The 18,176-nt window shown below is 38.7% G+C and overlaps 1 protein-coding gene across 4 annotated transcripts in view; it reads right to left on the bottom strand.

Annotated features, from left to right (window-relative positions):
- The window catches only part of kdm2ab (lysine (K)-specific demethylase 2Ab), a 64,835-nt gene that overhangs the window by 34,866 nt on the left and 11,793 nt on the right, over positions 1-18,176 (bottom strand). For all 4 annotated transcript variants that reach the window (XM_035427408.1, XM_035427407.1, XM_035427410.1 and 1 more), the window contains 3 exons: positions 13,810-13,925; positions 12,881-13,007; positions 1,648-1,886 (listed from right to left, as the gene is read on the bottom strand). In XM_035427408.1, coding sequence (XP_035283299.1) covers positions 1,648-1,886; positions 12,881-13,007; positions 13,810-13,925 — 482 coding nt within the window. The remainder of the gene's footprint in view (positions 1-1,647; positions 1,887-12,880; positions 13,008-13,809; positions 13,926-18,176) is intronic.

Genomic DNA, 18,176 nt, shown 5'->3' with positions numbered 1-18,176 from the left:
ACCTGCACTTCAAGATTGTTTACAATCTACGCATTGCATACATTTGCCATGAATACGAATGCGGAGAAAGAAGTGCATGTATCCGAAAATAATGTTGATTAAAAATGTTCACAATTTTGTACTGCAAATGAAAATAAATGTAGGCTATATATGATAGTATTGAGTAGCCTATTTTACAGATTAATTGTATTGATACTCAAGGAAAATTAGGGGAAGTTTCCGCCACTGCTTAGTGATTAAAACAGATTTTTCCTAATCGCATTTATCATTTAATCTCCCTAACACAATGCGAGGAAGCTGTGTGTCCCTTTCCAATTGATTAGTCAGATCGTTTGCATGCTTGTTAATCACTGAAAATTAATTAAAACAGTTTGAGATCAATGATTGGTTTAAAAGAAAGTTTTGCACCCCACCAATTTTCTGCAACACGCCAAACCTTTTTAATCATCTCAAGAGAAAGCATTGTTGAATGTTAATACTTTACAGAATTGCACTTTATTAAAATCTGGTACTTTGGCCCAAATGGTCTCTTATTCTTTTTCTTTTAGGTTTCGTTTCCTTGAAGGGCAATATTTTCTTAAATAGGGATATTAGTTTGATTGCACTGTTCATTAACTTGCAAAATAGTCTTAAATACCAACATGAAAAAGAATCGTGATCATATCGTAGATCGTGATCATGCCTGAAAAACATTGTGATGATATTTTTGTCATATCGCCCACCCCTAGTTATCATTGTTAATGGTAGCATATGGTAGTTGCAGTGTTAGCCCTAGCATGCAGTAGTGCCTGCATTAGCCCTAGTGCTCAGCTACATTTGTGCCTGTGTTAGCCCTAGCATGCAGTAGTGCCTGCATTAGCCCTAGTGCTCAGCTACATTTGTGCCTGTGTTAGCCCTAGCGTGCAGTCGTGTCTTTGCCCGAGTTAAGTAGGCAGTATACTCCAAACAACGGATAACTGTGATAACTTTTTGAAAAAAAAAAAACCACCGGCTAACATATCGCTGAACATCGTTGTCAGTATACTCTATAAAAACTATTCTTTGTTTTACGTCACTCCATGTCGCTAGGTGTGCAAACTTGTCACACAGATTGTTCCACATTGCTTTTCACAATTCAGGATCATTGACATCCAACTTCTTGGAAATTTGGGCTATTTCAAGTTTCAGAACATTTTGTCATCTTTAAAACGTCTGCGAGATTCATCAAAAAGATGACATTATCTTTGCACGAGTTCAGCAACTCTTCGTTCAAAAGTATCCATTTCGAAAGTATTCCAGTCATAGTCCAAGACTATGCTACAACAGGACAGTACAGTGATGAGAAGAACTCAACTGTGATGCAAACAACCACGTGATATTTAGATGGACCAATTGCAAACTGGGGGAAGTCTGTGAACTGGTGGGCTTTTAGCTAACTGCTTGTGAACAGTTCGTGCTGGGGTCTTGCACACACCACACCGAACAAACACAAAAGACTGTCTTTTTGTTCATTTCTTGTTCAAAATGTACTTTCATTTTGATTACGTTGGCGTCTTTATCCCTAGAGCACAGTCGTCTCTATGCTTGCGTTTTCCCAAGAGCGCTGTTGTGTCTGAGCCTTTGTTAGAAATAGCATGTTAGCCCTACTCAAGGTCATGCGGTGGTTACCCTTATGTCGTGCAGCAGGGCAGGAGCATTATGGATTCCAGCTGGAACACACTTCTTGTGGGAGGGGAGTGACTCCAGCTTCCCCAACAGATTCCACAGCCCCTCCAGTTCAAATGGCGTCAGATGAACTTTCACCCCCGGCTTAGAGGGGGTAGGGGTGAGTTTCTCCTCCTCCCCCGATGATGACAACAATGAATCTTCCTTCACACACTGATTAAGAACATCTTCTCTCTTTAGTCCTGAGAGAGAGAGTGAGCGAGCAAGAGAGAGGCCGAGAGAGAGAGAGAGAGAGGGGGGGGGGGGGGGGGTGTTTCTCAATACCAAGAATGCAAAGAACGGACTTGTGTTCTTGGGGAGAACGTTCTTGCTAGTTGTTCTTGGAAGAATTAACTCACAAGCTCACCAAGGACAGAGAACGCTACGTATGTATTTGAGATACCATGCGTGCTTGTGACGTATGGTTACGCTCAGGGTTTAAATTGGGATTTGGGAGGTGGGCGAAAAAAGGTACAAACCAATGAATGTCTCAGCTCAAAATAGTTGTATCTTTAATGTATTGTGCACATAATTGTAATTAAGGAAAACAATGTTTTAAAAGGAATGTATACTATTGATGCAAGCTTTTACATAATATATTTTAAGTTTATTGAGTGTCATTAATGCTGAGAATTTTTTTTACCCACGAAAATAATCGGTCATCCTCTTGTCCTCACTTTCTTCCTCCTTTATCCATCTTTCTTAAACTGGTGAGGCGCAAAACTTTCCTTTAAACTAATCATTGATCTCAAACTGTTCTAATTATTTTTCAGTGATTAACAAGCATGCAAACATCTGACTAATCGATTGGAAAGAGACACCGCTTATTTGCATTGTTTTAGGGAGATTAAATGATAAACGCGATTTAGAAAAATCCGTTTTAATCACTAAGCAGTGGCGGAATCTTTCCCTGATTTTCCTTGAGTATACAATTAATCCACAAAATAGGCTACTCAATACTATCATATATAGCCAGCTCTCCCCAAATAGGCAGTTTTAGCAAGTAGCCTAGGCCTTATAGTCTACATTTATTTTCATTTGCAGTACGAAATTGTGCACATTTTTAATCAACATTGTTTGCGGATACATGCACTTCTTTCTCCGCACTAGTAGGCCTATTCATGTCAAATATCTGCAAGGCGTAGACTGTAAACAATATTGAAGTGCAGGTCTTGTTTTTACTGGGTTATTCTGAAAGATAACACGATAGATAACAGACTGGTGTGTCTTGTTTGTTAAGTGTAGACTACTTGGTGATTAAAACAGATTTTTAATGGATAAATTGAATTCATTATTTAATCCCCCTTAACACGGTATGAAGACGCTGCATTTTAGGCTACTTGCCATTTTATTAATCCGATCGTTGACACACTTGATTATAAAAGAAAATTACTAATGAAAACAGGTTGAGATCAATGATTAGTTTAAAAGAAAGTCTTGCGCCCCACCGATTTTCAGCTCACCAGTCGCCGCTGAATAAAACGTTATGTATGTGGGAAATATTCAATCCTAGTTTAGCTGTTGACCAGCAACCTGCTGATTTTGCTCAAGCAATCAAAGTTGCCGTTAATAATAGCCGGCGTTCGTGGGGGCTGTTTATTCATCTCTCTTTAAAATGTTGCATAGATGAAATTACATGTTAATGAAATTACCTACCGCGTCCGCTTCCAAACAATCAAGACAATCAACGATATTTTTCTTTCTGTGCCTGGATATATAAACGACTGTTCCTCCTGAGTTTTTTTTTTCTTCGGATTTTTGATTGGTTGAGCAAGTAACTGGCTAGAGGGAACACATGGACTGGAGCCTACGAAAAATGGACTGGATTGTCATAGTTATTTGTAAAACTGCCGGTCAAAATTAATTATTTATTTTAAGGTTCACCTTACTGTCCACCCACGTCCACCCCCAATTTAACCCCTGGTTACGCTACCTGACAGTCACTCATTTTCGTTTGTGGAAGATTTTAGTCACATTTATTAGTGAAATGAAAACTAAAAAAGTTTAATTCGACTTGGCTAACACGTAATAGGCTACTATCCTCTGGCTATACATTGCTCTCTAAGGTAACAGATTAAACTCTGAATTAGAGCCAAATTAAATGTTTTTAGTTATATATGGTTAAAATGAGCTGAAATTCAGTTATTATAACATATATTTCTCGCATAATTTTCATTCTTAGAAGGATTTTTGTAACATTTATTAGTGAGATGAGAAAACAAAAAAAAAATTGTTACCGTTCAGTGGTCTCGTCTGCCATTGCGCAATGAATGCTGGGATATTTGTGTGGTCAAGTTCATACAAGTTACCAACCGATGCATCCTCGGTAAAATGGGCGTGTCAAGAACACTTCCGGGAATTTTAACTGTTCTTGGCAAAATGCGAACTTGTGTATTTGGACAGTACTTGGGCCGCTAAAGATGACGTTTCACAAGGACACAAGTACAGACAAGAACGCATATTGAGAAACAGCCAGAGAGAGAGAGAAGGCAGGGGAAGTTGGATTTGTCTAATTACATTACATTACAGGCATTTGGCAGACTCTTATCCAGAGCGACGTACAACAAAGTGTATAACCATAACTGGGAACAAGTGTGTCGAAAGCCCTAGAGAAAAGTACCGTTCCAAGCGCAGGGAACAACCGCATAGTTTAACTTGGAATTAGATATGATAATTAGATATGATAAGGGTCACCAGTTTGCCTCCACCATGTGAACAGCAGGGATTTAATTTCTTATAGCCAAATTAGACGCATTCTCTTAAATTATTGGTTTTATCGGTCACTAATTCAAGGTGCACTGCTGTAACACCTACACTGTTGTAAAGCTTAAGACTCCTCACAGTTTGACAGAGAGAAAAAAACCCTGTATCGATCGGTAAAACCACTACAGATTAGGGCTGTCAAACAATGGTTCAATTTTCAAATACTATTCAAATTGTTAAAAAAAGACATTTGACTTGAAAATTAATATTCAAATGTGAAATTTAAAAAATGCAGCGTCTTTATTACAGCAGTTTCCTTTTCACCCTGGGTTGCGTTAAACGAAAAAAAAAATGTTGCATTTTAGTACCTCCTTTGTTGAAAATGAAAGTCAGGGCACTTCCACTTCATTCTTGGCACTATTACAACACGTCTTCCACTGCTGGGAATATAATATCTCATAAAAAACACATTTTCAACGTACAAAAATGCGAAGTTACTCACACATACAAAGCACTGTTTATAACTCATTCATTCAAGCTGGCAAAATCTATGCCTGCCATTAAAAGTATTGGTATGACGCCCAGTTACTGTACTACAAACAATATAGGCTATCTTGCCTCACCGACATTAAATAAGCTGTATTCCAAAGCAATGCTACCCAATGTTTCCTCAATTGTTTCAAGTCAGTTGGCCCTGTGTGTATAAGCATACAGTACATGGAAAGGCCAAACATATGTGTGGATGGTTTTTTAAGAGTCAAGATTGATTGAATAGGCATCATTATGTCCAATTTGTATTGGTATGTATGTATTTAGCTGCCCAGCCTTTCTGTTGCGTGAATGATTGTATGTTTCTTGGTATAAATGTGTTCGTAATTGTGAATGTAACATGCTGCAAGGGAAATGTCCCCATGGGGATAAAGAAGTATTGTATGTATGTATGTACATTACAATATGTATTTTACATGCAGTATTTATTGTAAGTAGCAAATATACAAGAACTTGTACATTTAGTAAAATGAAGTTGACAAGCAAGTATAAATATATGTTTTCTGGACGAATATGTATCCTGTAGGCATTCACCAGCAGCTTTAGTACATTAATTTAAATGTTGCATGAGGCAATTAGAGGTATTTGACACTTTGTCAAAGTGTTGAATGTCAATGTCATTCAAACACAAAGTTTGAATGACATTGCAAAATGGTGAGATTGAAAAACACAGGGCCAACTGACTTGAAACAACTGAGGAAACATTGGGTAGCACTGCTTTGGAATACAGCTTATTTAATTTCCGTGAGGCAAGATAGTCTATATTGTTTGTAGTACAGTAAATTGGCGTCATTTTGATATCAATACTTTTAATGGCAGGCGTAGATTTTGCCAGTTATAAACAGTGCTTTGTATGTGTGAGTAACTTGGTATTTTTGTATGTTGAAAATGTGTTTTTTATGAGATGATATTTCTTTTTGCAATGTGTTTGTTATGAGAAAGTGAGAAATGCGAAGTGACCTGTTAAGAAACCACCGTGGATTATGGCTATCCTTGTGTGAATTTGTACAGTCTGATGAGCATGTACCGTTTAGCACTTTCGCTTTGCTATATATGTAAAACAGTGGCTGTGGTGCGGTGCGGTGGCGTAAGTATAAACGCATCAGAAACGCAGCTGAAATATGCCCAGTGTATGTACTCACGGATTTGACGGCCATCCAACAAGCCTTGATTGACAAAATTATCAGCAAGCTCGTAGAATTAGAGCTCCCTAGGTTGCAGCTTGTGTACCCTTCTGTCCTGCTCTGTTTTCTGTTATTTCGAGGAGATGCACTTTTAGTGTTTGTAAGGTTTATAAGGCATTTTGATACGCTTATGTGTGGGTAGGAGTCCTCTTCGCTGTTTTGTTTAGGTAGACCAGTGACCTTACGTGAGAATTGGAAGTAGTAGAACCGGAACACTTGATAGTGGAGAACAGGAGCAGACGCATATGTCCCAGAAATCTTTGCATATTATAAAATAACAATAGTACGAGAGAAATGAGGACAAATGATGAAACTGAGTAGTTAAAACAATATTTTTTTTTTAGCAGAATGGGCATGTAGGTGAAGTTTGACAAGATCACAGACTATAGTGAAAAGTAAATGAAGTGACCATGAGCGAGATGAGTCTCCTTATTGGACGGTATATACAACAGTATAACGAGTCACTCGTTTAAGTAGTGAGTGAAGTAAGGTGTGATACTGCGTAGGAAATCTATTGCAGTTATAATTATGACTGAGTCATGATTTTAATTTTTGTAATGTTTTAATGTTTCAGAACGTACATACGTAGTAATTGTTTGTATGAGGGTAGATAGAGAACTGGGCGAGGTAACATGAATGCAGAAATGTGGCGTTTGCTGATAAGAATGTTTTCTACAGTAGCCAAGTGAAGAAATATAGTTAGTAGAAATGGCAGCTGGTGTAACTTGTCTGTCCGTATGTTTTAAAGAAGAACACAGGCCAGTAAGCACAGCTGAGCTCCGATTGAATCCATATGGCCTGGTGATATTGTAGCTGGTTAAGTGAACATGCAGATGGTATGTCATAATGCACTGTGTACATTCGGTGAACGCTGGGTAGATGTGGTGCAAAAGCAGTAATTGAGAAGTAATAGACAATTATTAGTGAGGAAAAAAGCAGGTTAAACTTGCTCCAGGCGGGGCTTGAACCTGGGACCTTATGATCCATAGACCGTGACATTGACCACACAGTCATGAACAGACTAGCTGTTGTGAGTGAAAATGTTTTACAGTAAAAAGATACGTCTATTTTGCGTGTGTATGTGAGATTTTGATTGGCTCGTCTAGGTGAAGGATTGGCTGGTGTCGGTAAAATGTCCAATTGGGAGACATTTTGTTTGTGAGTTTGGAGCATTTCTGGCAGGAAAAAGAAGGAGAAAATGCTAAATCCCCTTAGTTTGAGGCTTTATTGTGTGGACATGTGAAGTTGTTAATGAATTATGTCTGCTGAAACGGAGTCAGAATGTACCGAAATGAATGTTTTTAAGGGCTGAGTATCTGTGGCTGTTGCAATTGTTTCTGTGGGGAACCCTGAGAAGCGCCAAACTCTTAGTGCTGTAAAGGTATGGGGCATGCCGCCCCACCAAGGCGTAACTTAGCGGGATGGCATACCTGCCACCCCAAAATAAAGTGGATATTGAATTAAGTAAATAAAAAGGAGATTGGCACTGGCCTCTTCGCAAATAGACCATCTGGTGTTCTCAGCAAATAATCTGCAGGCATGAAATTGGCATAAAATGTTTGACCAGTTAAATTAGTTTAACCATTTCTTTTTCCACGCTAACGTTTTGGAAGGATAATGTTAGAACTGCTGATCTTACATCCCGCTCCAAAAGGTCCCAGAAAGTATACGTTTCATTTGAAAATGAACATTTCTATGTACATAAATAGAATTTCACAAGCAAAAAACACCATTTAACTGAAATACAGGGCTTAGTCAAAAAAGAGAGAATGGGTAAATAAAGAATATTTGCTTTGTGGGGTTCCAGAGGGTACCAATGGAATTAGGTTCTGGAAGTGGAATATGGCTGGGAAAAAAGATATACACAATATTCCAATTTGGAGAGGTTAGGTGCCATTTGGAGAGGTTTTGGGGACACTTGTGTCCACCTTTGGGAAAACAAATGTCAAATTATACTGCTTTGTTCAACCCACTCCAAAGTATTATTCTGGTGTTGTATACATCCTGGAGTATGATTGGAAAAAGAAATCTGGTTTCATCCAGTATCAGAAGTACATATAATCACTGCATAATTAAGAAAATACAAATCAAATTTTATTTTTCAGAATAAATCTGTCCTATATGTTTACAAAGTGAGACTCCCATAAGATCAAGGGATTTGGTCATTTGGGTACAAATGTGCTCTTTATTTCAAGCTTTGAACCACGTCTGTACTGTATATAAGATTGGAGATAATAGGGTGCTTCTGAGACAATGGGGGTATTCTTACAAAAAAAGCCCTGGGTTTTAAGTGGGGTTTTGGGGCTAAACTTGTATGTCAATGGTTATCCTCCTGAGTTCCCGTGGCACTCCACAGTCAAGTGACTAATCATACAAATGAGTTTCTCATTGAGACATTTATAAAAACAATTAGTTCATGTAATATGGGGAGAGTCAGGAAGGAAAGTGAACATGGATGGAAGTTTAACTCCTTGCAGATGCCAAATCTAGACTGTCCTCACCCATTTAGGCTCCTGATGTGAGGATCAGAGACCTGAAAAATGGCTTAGATGACGCAAGACGTGTACCACTTATAATACTAGATTATATACAAAATGTAGGTAGACATGAAGTGCCACAAATGCAATTATCTTGGCAAAAATGAAGTTGTTATCCTTCAGTTTGAAATGAAATACTGAGAGATCACGTACATATATATATAACACGTAAAACTATATACATCCAGGATCAAGACCACAAGTAGGCAAAATCTGAGGGTGATATGCAGAACTACTAAATATCTATGAGGCAAAAACCAAGCAGTGTACCCTGGTGGCCCTTAGTGTCTCCAAATCAATATAAAATTTCTAAATTGTGCACTGCTGTAAATCATAACGTAATCATATATTGCACTACATATCAACTGTTTTCACTCATGAAACTCACTTTTGCATCATTTTCAAATGGGAATAACTTTTCATCAGTATAGAAGTCTAAAATATCTAGGGGTCTCAAAAAATGAATAAAATGCTTTTTCTTTTATAAACTTAGAGTATATAATATGTAGAGACAGTGACGCCAATAGAAACCTATGGGGAGCACATAAGAACCAGGAAGTACAATTTTTTCACTCAACAGACATTCTTAGTTGTGTTCTTGGTCACAAACTTAATCGCGTGTAGGTTAGGATAGTCTAATATAAATAATAAATAAAAAATTCATATCTTTGTCTGTGTGGTAGGAAAAAATTATTTTACCTCGAAAAACTAATAAGTGATTTTTCTTCCTAATATAATGCACAGAGTTAACATCAATATTTGAATGGAAGTATTTTATTTTTGCTGTCAAAATGAATGGACCCCAATGGGGAAACTTGCTTTTTGAGCAAAAGTCATAGATATCAGCAGGGGGCAACATTATAAAGCATATAAATTTGCACTGTATGACGGTTTAAGATGAAAAACTTATGTCACATAATGAAAAATAAAAAATAATGCAGAAACACTGAAATACTGTGGAACACATACCTAAAAATGTAATCAGTCTGTTTTCCTGTATTCTACAGAATGTAATCTTTTATTGCATGGGGATGGGATGACATTTTCCAAATGTTACTCCAAGGAAAGTTTTATGTTTATCGAGCACATAACACACAGTAAATATTCCATGACTTAAGTGACATGGAAATACTAATACCAGACATTACGTACAGTAAGAGTACAATAAAATAATATTCCACCAATAGAAAAATGTTGGCGATGTTCTAGCTTCACTGTAAACTGGTGCTTAAAACATATGATTGAGCCACCATGAACGCTTACGCAACAGTATGTGAAACGTCCGCATTGGAGAATAGCGCAAACCCGCTGAAAGACACTCAATTTCATTGTGAGTAGTATAAATTCTAACAAAGCAGGCCACTACAAACCACTATGTTATGTCACGACCTGGTCTTGGGTCAGACCGTAATGGGGTGAATGATAAGGGGATTGGGTAAGGGAAACATACTGCAAACCAACCAGTACCTCCGGTCCCTTTCTGCCTATCCAAATCTAACTGGAAACTGGCTAGTCTTCGAAGGGCACTGGGCACGGGGCGGCTTTGAATGCTGAACTTTGGACAGTCAACGGATAGTCTGAAACCAAACGTCTGAATTGCGTACCCCCAACGGAGTGTTAAATCTATCTGAGTTAAATCTGAGTGTTAAAACCCAGAGTGCCTTCAAAAATAATAAAAATAACAAAGCAAAATAACAAACTTGAGTCCCGAAGGAAGGATCTGTAGTCCAGCTGGGAACACACTAACTAACCGGAGCAGGGGGCAAAACGTGAGTCAAGGTCGAGAACAAGTGAATGGTCAAACACGAAATCCAGTCAGCAAAAAAAGCAGTGCGCTAGGCGAGAATCAGAACTGAATACAAGAGTGAATGGCCAAAAACACAAAATCACAGGACAAACAAACTAGAAATGCTAAGGAAAGAATCAGAGTCAAAGGGTCAAACATGAGATCTAATCAGCAAACAAACCAGAAGGGCTAGACGGGAATCGGAATCAAACAAAGATAGGGTCAAATGTGAAAAGTCAAACAAAGCAATCACTATACACAACACACCAAACACAAGTTCAAAGAGCTAGTCTAAGTGAAAAACGACAACTTTTCCAAGCGAAGTAACCAGAGACAGAAACGGCCAATCAGATGATGAAGTGGAAAGACAAAACACACGTGCAGAGACAAATGTAAACACAAACTTACGACAGGTGTCATAGCAGTTAGCACTAACAGTTCACAGGGCATGCTAACAATGACCCTATACTAACAGCTAAACCTATTAGTTAGCCCTCAAATTCCTAAAAAACCAATGCCCAATATTGAGCATTATTAACAAAGGCGAACAGTTGTTTCTTATGGCCAATGCAAATATAACAAAATACAAAAATATTTGAAATATTAAAAGCAGTAATACCTACATCTTTGCCATGTTCATATGTATCCTGGCTAGACTTCATGCTTCCTCCTCCTGTTCTGACCCATTCCCCGAGAGAATTTGGTTTAGACATGCTGATGAGTTGGCAAAATTGGTAAAATCTTCCAAAAACCGAAGGAAAAAAAAAATTACACCGCAATGAGTGCTCATATATTACTGTGTAAAGTCACGATTAACTGTGCAACGCAATTCTGTAGCAACCATTATTGCCATTTGCGCGGGGCTATCAATCCTAGTTATAAACTCAGAATGAAGCATGCCATACACTATGGGAAAGCTTACACTGTGCTCCACTGGACAAAACACTTATCAATCAGAACGAACTGAAACGAGTTACACCAGGCTAAATAACAAGCTGTGTTTTGCGCGTGGCTGTAATAAATACAATTTCTGTGTGTGTTTATTTTCCAAAACAAACTGTTCAAGACAATAAATAACCAGTGAATCTTGAAAGGGACATCTTTACTCAACCAATGGTGAGATTGTATATTTACTTTATATTTAGTCTCTGATATTGATAATAGAATGACGTTGTATAATTCCAGAAAAAGTCCTCTAGTTTATTTCCCTATTCAATGCTTTTATTCACCGCTTAACTGGCATACCTTGGCGATTGTTGTTTTACCTGGTTGTTATGGTGGAATATAAATTTTTTATAGTGAAAGAATATTTTATGGACTCCCAGATAGACACTATTGTCTAGCATGTCATGCATGGGGGGTGAAACTGCAAATGAGACCACAGGGAGGTAGCCATTGTTAAACTGACAACATGAGAATGCTGCATTAAGAAACACCATATTTGGCATAGTTGTTGCATATCGTATACCAATAAAGCTAGAATACAGTTTGTTGTTTCCACTCATAGTTTGGTTGCAGGAGCACAGAATGTCTGAGTTGAGCAATCTCAGGAAGCCTGCATCCTGGCCACTAGGTGGCGTCCACGAATGGGTTAAAAAAGAAAAGCATGTCTTTGAGCCAGTGGTCTTCACTCCTGGTCATGGAGACCTGCAGGGCCTGTTGGCTTTCGTTGTTACGCAGCACTTAAGTGGCACAGCAATTGATTAAACAGTTAACTCAGGTCACCTGGCTTCTTGGGTCTGAATTGGCCAATGATCTTAAGGTAAAAACAAAAATCAACACTCTGTGGCTCTCCAGGACCAGGATTTAGCGCTACTGCAGTAAAAAAAAATGTACTGTATAAATCAAGAATGCACAATCTTATCCAAAAAACAACCGCTGTGTGTGCAGGTTTTTGTTTTAGCCCAGCACTAAGGCATCAGATTCTACTTAAAGTCTTGATTTAACTTTTGACTTAACTTTTTCAAGTTAAATGTTATGGAACTACTCACATTTTTAATTTGGGCATTTCCCACTGCTAACAAAAACTGACATTCTCCTGTACAACCTGTAAAAATACTGCAGCATGTCCATGGTATTAAGCAATCAAACTGGATTTTACACACGAGTGTTGTTTGTAAACATCACTGTCAATCATCGTCTGTGATTAATTATTTGCAATTACTTTATAAACTTACATTACTTGAGGTGGTGCAACTGGGATAATTATTTGAAAAGGAGCTTTGCAAAGAGGCAATCGTTAACTCTAGCTGGCAGAGGACTGAAGTACCATGCAAGAAAACAAGGGGAGACAAACTGGTCGTGCTAGTTATGATGTCTGACAGTTAGGGCAATACTCAGTACAGACACTAACAGCTAAAAGAGGAGACAGTGAGGGAATGGGACAGGAGGGGAGAGATGGAGAGAGGAGAAAAGGCAAAGAAGAGAGCGGTTCTCACCTACGCCAAGTGAGTGTTTCTGGAACTCGGGTGTGAGGTGTGAGGTGTTGGTCAGGCAGTACAGGTACCTCTCCAGCACATACCAACACATCTCATAGTAGAAGGGGTAGCGAAACTTAGCCGGGACCTGAGGTGGGGGGGAGGAGGCAAGAGAGGGGTGAGAAAGCCCTCTACTGTCTACCCCAGAAATTGTGCGCTCGAAAAAGGGCTGTACATTCTTTCTTTTTCTCTCTCTCTCACACACAAGTGAACACAAGCAGGCACACGCGCAAACACACACATGCAGGCACATGCATATGGAAGGCCAAACAAGCCAAAAACACGCATAATTGACATCAGGAGTCACGTGATGTTTGTGTATTGGTAACAGGCTTGAATAATTGTCAACGTGCAAAACATTATAAATCTACGCGTTAACAACGCAATAACACGTTGACAATACGTCAACAACTTGTGATTCCAGTTGTTAATTTCGCGTGGTTTTCAGCTATCTGGACAGTTGCCCATTTTGAATGTTTGAGCGTCATAATTTCATATTGGTTGCTGAGCACTTCGGTAAAACTATTTCTGTAAGTCCAGGGGTGGCCTGCCACTATTGAACAAGCTAAGGATACTCACATTATAACAAATAATGACACAGTCAAAATGGGCAAGTGGCCAGATAGCTCAAAAACTCAAAAACAAAATTGATATCTGAAATCCCGCATTGTCCATGCGTTGAATTTTAATGTGTTGTCTGCGCTGCACTGACAACGCACAAACAACACGTAGATGACTTTGTCAACGCACAAACAACATGCTATTCCAGACGTCAATTTCCCTTCGTGTTTTTGACTCGTTTGGCCTTCCATACATGCACTAACACACACGAACACATACATGCACAGAAACACACACACACACACACACACACACACACACACACACACCCGTGTTCGGTCCTCAATGTTGTTGATGTGAAGCTGCATGGGGATGTTGAAGCTGTGAAGAAAGTTCCCCCCAAACACCAGCGTATCGACGGGCGTGTACACAGCATGGATCCACCCTGGGGAGGGAAACAGAAAGGCATAAGTCCTATCCAGATGGGATTAGTTTTACTAGGGGAGATCAGGTAATGTAATTTTTACCAGCAAAATAATAATTTCAGCCGAAAATGTAAAAGCTCTGAGGTATTACCTTCTGTATCAGCTTGTCAGTATTTGGTGCAAATATTTTGGTGCGATACATTTTTACAATAGTTCCCATTTCCAGCTAAGTATATTTCACAAATATTTTTCACCGAATACTTTAGTATTTAGAGGCTTTTAAAAATACATTAAAATACAAATACAATTTTAAAACATTTTGAAATATTTCTGTGATAGACAACAGAAATGACTGAGACAGAAACAATGGGCCTCATTCACTAATATGTGCGTAGAAATGTTCTTTGTGCGCAGAAACTTGGCAGCAAAATTACCGCCAGATTCAAGACACTTGTGGACCAGGCACTTTTGTTCTTACCCACGTGCGTATGTTGGTGAATCTGGATCATTCTTAATTGATAGGCGCGTGCCCGCAATTTTTCTATTTGCATAATGCAACGCCGGATTTCTCCATATAAGGACGGTCCTGTTGCAGGCTCAGAGCATGGCTGAGAGATAGAGAAGTGAAGAGAAAAGTTGAACCATAGCCCCCTAATGGTAAAAAAAAGAAAAGAAAAGTGATTGAAGTTGAAGCCAGAAAAGGCGTTCTTTTTCAAAGCGTTTCCACTGAAGTGACTGGTGCGAGGAAAAATGAGGCTTTGGCTGCAATAACTGAGGCAGTGAATTGCCTGAGGGACGCAGTAAAAAACAAATCAGCTCATCTTTTTTTCCAGAATATTCAAAACAGCATATGCACACTTTACCGACCATACGAACAAATTACAACTGGGGTAAACGCTGCTTCTTACTTCAGATGAATACAGGTTTCCGTGAATAAATTGCTTAAACACAAACGCTTCTAGTAATTCCTCTGTAAATGTCAAATTAAATCTCAGCTGGGTAGAACAGATTTCGGAGTTACTTCAGCGGTTCTTCGTGTTATCATTCAGCCCGCTAAGATTTTGAAGACTCGCCTCTACTTTAGACAGACAAGAATAACTTCCATTTTTCCGGAATCCTTCACTCGGTTGCACTAGAGGGGCATTGCTGCATTTTCCACGTATTCTACAGTTTCCCCTGCGATGTATCACCCCTTATCAGGCAAGCCATTCGTATTGCTTGGGAAAAGTCCCACGTCTGATTTGCAGTGGTGTAGGGTCTATCTGTGCAGGGTCCAGAAATCGATGAAAAGCGTGCTCATTGTACTCGCGTCTGAACGCGGTGATGGGAAATCCCGGCTAAGGTGCATTGCATTACTGCACTTAACTTGCTCCAGGAAGGAAAAAAAAAGCATTAGCACTCTCTAGCTTTACACCGGAAATCCAGTATTGAGCTTTGTAGAATGCAAGTATTCCCAAAATTGCGCAAAGACCGAATTATCGGACACTCAATTAAATTACTACACCTTCAAAGTACCCTATTGTTGGCTATGAGTGGGAGCAAGACAAAGTTTTACTATTAAGTATGATGTAATTATTATTATTCTTATACAGTTTATTATTATTACAAGTAATACTTAAGATATTTATTATTATTAATAATAATTTTCTTATTAAGTACATTATTAGGTATTATTAGTAAATATTATTTACAATTTCAAATATTGAATATTTACCCATTTTTACTATTTGTCAAAGATGAATTTACAATTTTTAAATAATTTTCGAAGACTTGGGGCCTTCATGATTTTTGCGTAGGCATGGTCTGAGGCAGCTCTAAATTTGTTTGCACAATAAGAACAAATTCAAGTAAGAACATATTGATGAATCCCATAATTGTGCCTAAAACGTGTGTACGCAGGGTTTAAGCACAGATTTGTGCGTACGCAACGTTAGTGAATGAGGCCCAATGTTCTTTGTACAGTGGCCATGAGTGGCCATCAATGTGATCTCAGCAAGTTATAACACCAAGGGCACTCCAGGGGAACTACCATGGGCTAGGGGTCGAATTTGGATTATGGGCAAGGGTAGCCTATGCTGGCAATTTTAAACAATCCATGCGCTGCCACTCACAGCCAGTAGCCTAAATTTCCGTACATGTGTTTGCATGGGAGGGATGGCAAACTCAGACTTCTTGATAAGCTACTTGTCAGTTTATTTGTACCAAAGCAATCTTTTTTAAATGAGTGACCTTTTACTGTATTTCCTCTTTTTTTCTGTTGTCAGTGTTCAACAGCCATACGTACAGTTCCATCTTGGAACACTGATAAAACGGTAAGACACTGATAAAATGGAATTCAGCCGTGCATATTCACTACCAATTAACCCATTCGCGCACATGCCAAATCTGGCCAATCCTTGCCGATCCTTGCCAATTCAGGGGGCTTGCCAATTCAAGGCTTTATAAGTCCAGATGTGAGCCACAGAGACTTGAATAATGGCTTAAATGAAGACATTTGTACCATTTACAATACTTTATATTAGTTTATATTCATAATTTAGGAAGTAATAAAGTGCCGCAGATGCAATTGTCTAGCCAAAAAAACAAAAATGAATTTGCTTTTTTATTTAGCAATGAAATACTGAGAGATCCCATATATAAACTTTACATTAAGTAAATTAAACTAGATTAAACTATACATGTCTTGGATCAAAACACCTTGCTCCTATGAAGCAAAAAGTAAGCAGTGCACCCAGTGTCTCCAAATCTGTCCAAAATGTTAAAATTATGCATTGCTGTAAATCACAACATAATCATGCATTTCAATACAAATCAATCGTTTTTACTCAAAAAACTCACTGTTGCATCACTTTCAAGTGGGAATTACAAGCTTTCTGTCAATACAGTGGTCTAAAATATCTAGGGTCCTGAAACATATCCAAAATCTCTCTCTCTCAAAATCCTTTTTGTTCATTATAAAGCAGGTTTAAGATGAAACATTGATATCAGTTTTAAAAATAATGCAAAACATTGTCACACAATGTGGTATAGCACCTAAATGTGCTATACCACAGGGACGGAGTGTGGCACAGTGGGTAAGGAACTGGGCTTGTAACCGAAAGGTCGCAGGTTCGATTCCCGGGTAAGGACACTGCCGTTGTACCCTTGAGCAAGGTACTTAACCTGCATTGCTTCAGTATATATCCAGCTGTATAAATGGATACAATGTAAAGTGCTATGTAAAAAAGTTGTGTAAGTCGCTCTGGATAAGAGCGTCTGCTAAATGCCTGTAATGTAATGTAATGTGTATTCATTAACTCTCATACGTTTTTCTGTACTCATTACTACTCTACAGTATGTAATGTTTTCTTGTACGGGGATGGGATGACATTAAAACAATATTCAACCGTCCACCACGTTTTGGCTATGTTCCAGCTCACGTCACATCCGGTGCATTAAATATAACACTACTTAGCTACCAACAAACACTAGAGACAAAAAATCAATACTGTCGCTCTCCCCTTCTGACTTACTCCAGAAAACTACGTCAGCTAGGTCGATCAGCAAACATATGGCTTACCTATGCTGAAAAGTCCTCAGTAATAATATTTTCCAACAAATGACAAAAATCATCGATAACATTTAGCTGGGTGCAGTGTCATTTACAGCTACCACAGAGTGAATGCGTAAGGCAATGAAGATGAGAGAAAACTTTTGATTACACTGGGCTATTCCAAAAAGAAAAATTAGACATGTCATACATCGTTAGAAAGCTTAAGCGTCAGATGCTCGCGTCAAACATTGTTTTCAACGACTGTAGACAAACTGGAGGCCTCAAGTGGGCGCATCAAAACCTGTTGACGCGCCTTTCAGAGCTCGGTTCTATTTTCGAGCATCGACGCGGGGCACAGACCACCAAAATACAATGTGTATATTGCATCCCGGCATTGACGAGAAGAAGAAAGGTAATCCTGATGCTTCAAATTCTCCCGCCTTCGATGTGAACAAGTGGCCACAATTGACGCGAGCGTCATTGAGGCTTTCCATCTGTCAGGCGCTTAATACTGTCACCGACTGAATAAGTTAATTATCAATCAAGCCAGACTGTACTAAAAAGGGTGACAACACCGTAAACAACATGTGTGGTATTACGCACATCTATTTTGGAAGTTACCCAGGCGTCACAAATGCGAGTATATTTCACAAATTGTCCAAGACAATATATGACCACTCAGTCTCAAAAGGGACATCTCCATGTATAAAACGAATGGCAAAGTTGTATATTTATTTCA

Source organism: Anguilla anguilla, chromosome 7 (genome assembly GCF_013347855.1).
Source record: "Anguilla anguilla isolate fAngAng1 chromosome 7, fAngAng1.pri, whole genome shotgun sequence".
In the NCBI taxonomy this organism is placed as follows: domain Eukaryota; kingdom Metazoa; phylum Chordata; class Actinopteri; order Anguilliformes; family Anguillidae; genus Anguilla; species Anguilla anguilla.
Note: the sequence above shows the minus strand (reverse complement) of the source record. Positions and strands in the feature narration are given on the sequence as shown.